The sequence below is a fragment of the Clupea harengus genome, chromosome 25 (genome assembly GCF_900700415.2).
Source record: "Clupea harengus chromosome 25, Ch_v2.0.2, whole genome shotgun sequence".
NCBI classification, from domain to species: Eukaryota; Metazoa; Chordata; class Actinopteri; order Clupeiformes; family Clupeidae; genus Clupea; species Clupea harengus.
The window spans coordinates 1,088,816-1,091,315 of record NC_045176.1 but is presented as its reverse complement, the minus strand read 5'-3'; the positions used below and the strand labels follow the sequence as shown (position 1 = coordinate 1,091,315).

Sequence of the window (2,500 nt, the reverse complement as noted above, 5' to 3'; positions counted from 1 at the left end):
CGATGTGTGGTGAGGATGTTGTGATGTTAAACTCACCGCTGTGTGTTGAGGATGTTGTGATGTTGTGATGTTAAACTCACCGATGTGTGGTGAGGATGTTGTGATGTTAAACTCACCCCTGTCTGCTGAGGATGTTGTGAGCCTGCTGTTCGATGAACAGGTCGCCGGGGGAGACGCCGTGGCGGGTGGTGGGTAGTGACGCCCGCCTGGCGGAGCGCGGGGAGCTGGGCACGGCAGTAGCACCCGCCCCTCTGGCCAGGGCCGTCTCCATGGGGACGGGGGCACCCTCTGGTCTGTTGTTCTCCCGCTCAGACAACGAGCCCCGCCTTCCTCTCTCAGGTGGGAGGGGCTTCGCTGGTGTGGGGTCAGGATTGGCTGGCATGAAGACACGTCCTACACCTGATTGGCTGTACTGAGGCCAGCCCCTCTCATCACCATGACTACGCCCCTCCTCTTCCTCCCTGCGTGAGCGTGACTGGCGGGGACGGCGTTCTGGCTCCGCCTCCTGGTCCAGCAGGATTCCGTAGCGCTCCGAGAGCTGGCGTCGGCGTTCCGCCTTATAGCGGGCGATCCTCTCGGCCTTGGTGCTGCCCACGAGGCTTGGAACCGTGTCCGAGGGAACCCCCGGAGGCACAGACCCTTGCTGGGAGGAGCTTCCAGGCTCCCCCCGGTTACGGGCACGAGACTGGCGTTCCGTGGTGGAACTCTGAGACTCATCGCCAGGGTAACGGCGCACTATGGGAAGGGAAAAGAGGAGAGGAAGCCAGATTGTCGTTTATTTCCAGGGGAGTTAAAATCGTAATCTTAATCTAAAAGTCTAAATCCTCTGTGGGAATCTGCTTTCCAGGCTGGCCGGCAAAACAAAGCGGTGCCAGTTTTAGGACGGGTGCCTCATGTACCCCTCATGTACCCATCATGCACCCCTCATGTACCCCCCATGTACCCCTCTGCCCCATCATGCACCCCTCATGTACCCCTCATGTACCCCTCTTGTACCCCTCTTGTACCCCTCTTGTACCCCTCATGTACCCCTCATGTACCCCTCTTGTACCCCTCATGTACCCCTCTTGTACCCCTCAGCCCTCTATACATCCCATAATCCTCCCCTTACTTACCCATAATTTACCCATAATTCTCCCAAACCTTACCCATAATTCCTGGGTCGCATGGGTCTGATGCCCGCATGTATCGGGGCGTGTCCTCCTCCAACAGCCGATTGGCCACCAGCCCGGGTACGCTTTGCATGCTGGGAACAAGAGCAGGTGGGGTGTCTGTTTCGATTCCTTCAAACCTCCGGGCAATGCGCTCTTTCCTGAGAGAGAGATGAGAAAGACAGGGGTGGTTATTGGACAAGTGCACGTGAGCATCCACACACAGAAGCACACGCGCGCACGCGCACACACACGCACGCACGCGCGCACGCGCACACACACGCACGCACGCGCACACTCACACACGCACACACACACACACACACACGCACGCACGCGCACACGCGCACACTCACACACGCACACACGCACACACATGCACGCACAAGCGCACACACACACCTCTTCAGTTCAGAGTTCTGCAGCTTACCTGTTCATTTCTGATTCACTCCACTTTGCGGTTTCAAAGTGCTTTCGTAATTCCGAAACTGGAGATGAGGGAAAAGAACACGAAATTATCAGCTGATCCTAGCATATGGTACCTGATTCTAGCATATGGTACCTGAGCCTAGCATAAGGCACATGAGCCTAGCATAAGCTACTTGAGCCTAGCATATGCTACCTGAGCCTAGCATAAGGCACATGAGCCTAGCATAACTTAGCCTAGCGTGATGCAACAGAGGCTTAGCCTAGCATAGCCTTGTCCAGTATAGTCAATGTCAACTTAGCACTCATGGTTGCATTCATCCTAATGCAGAATAACTGATCTTATCACTGACGGGGACATTAATGGGGGAAATGGGAGGGAATCCGTGATGCTAAACATGGCGGGTTTGTAACTGAAAGTCCTGCCCTGTATTATAAAGAGCCAATCACATTGTTGGAAACGGCATGACTGACGTTTCGCGTCCCCTGCACGTTCTGTTTATTTCCACTGTTGCCATAGTAATAGCCGCACCGTGACATTTTGATCACGCGTAGTGAGCAGGTCAGTTCGAAGAAACAAAGAAGTGTTTTATTAGCCTTATTTGAGCAGCTGGGGGAAACAATGTTTACATCATTTATGGCAGAATTAAATGTGGGTTCATGTAATGTAGTTTTAATGTCCGCATGACCATCCTATATGGAGTTATGGGTCACTCCCCATTCATTTAGTTAGGAGCATGACCTTGTTTGCCCGAAATAACTGCCCAGAGGCGTTGCCAAGGGACTTTGTCTTCACCTACTACAGCATTATATAGTATTGGGTAGTGTAGCCTAGCATTGTATGCTCGAATTTAGCATGGCATGGGTGAGATTGGTGTAGCATAGCATGGTTGGGTTTTATTTAGCATAGTGTTGTTGAGGAT

General features: G+C 53.2%; 1 protein-coding gene across 1 annotated transcript in view; it reads right to left on the bottom strand.

Moving 5' to 3' along the window:
* The window catches only part of LOC105905625 (supervillin-like), a 25,725-nt gene that overhangs the window by 18,570 nt on the left and 4,655 nt on the right, over positions 1–2,500 (bottom strand). The window contains exons 4-6 of the mRNA XM_031562739.2: positions 1,582–1,639; positions 1,149–1,312; positions 117–735 (exon numbers count right to left, since the gene is read on the bottom strand). Coding sequence (XP_031418599.1) covers positions 117–735; positions 1,149–1,312; positions 1,582–1,639 — 841 coding nt within the window. The remainder of the gene's footprint in view (positions 1–116; positions 736–1,148; positions 1,313–1,581; positions 1,640–2,500) is intronic.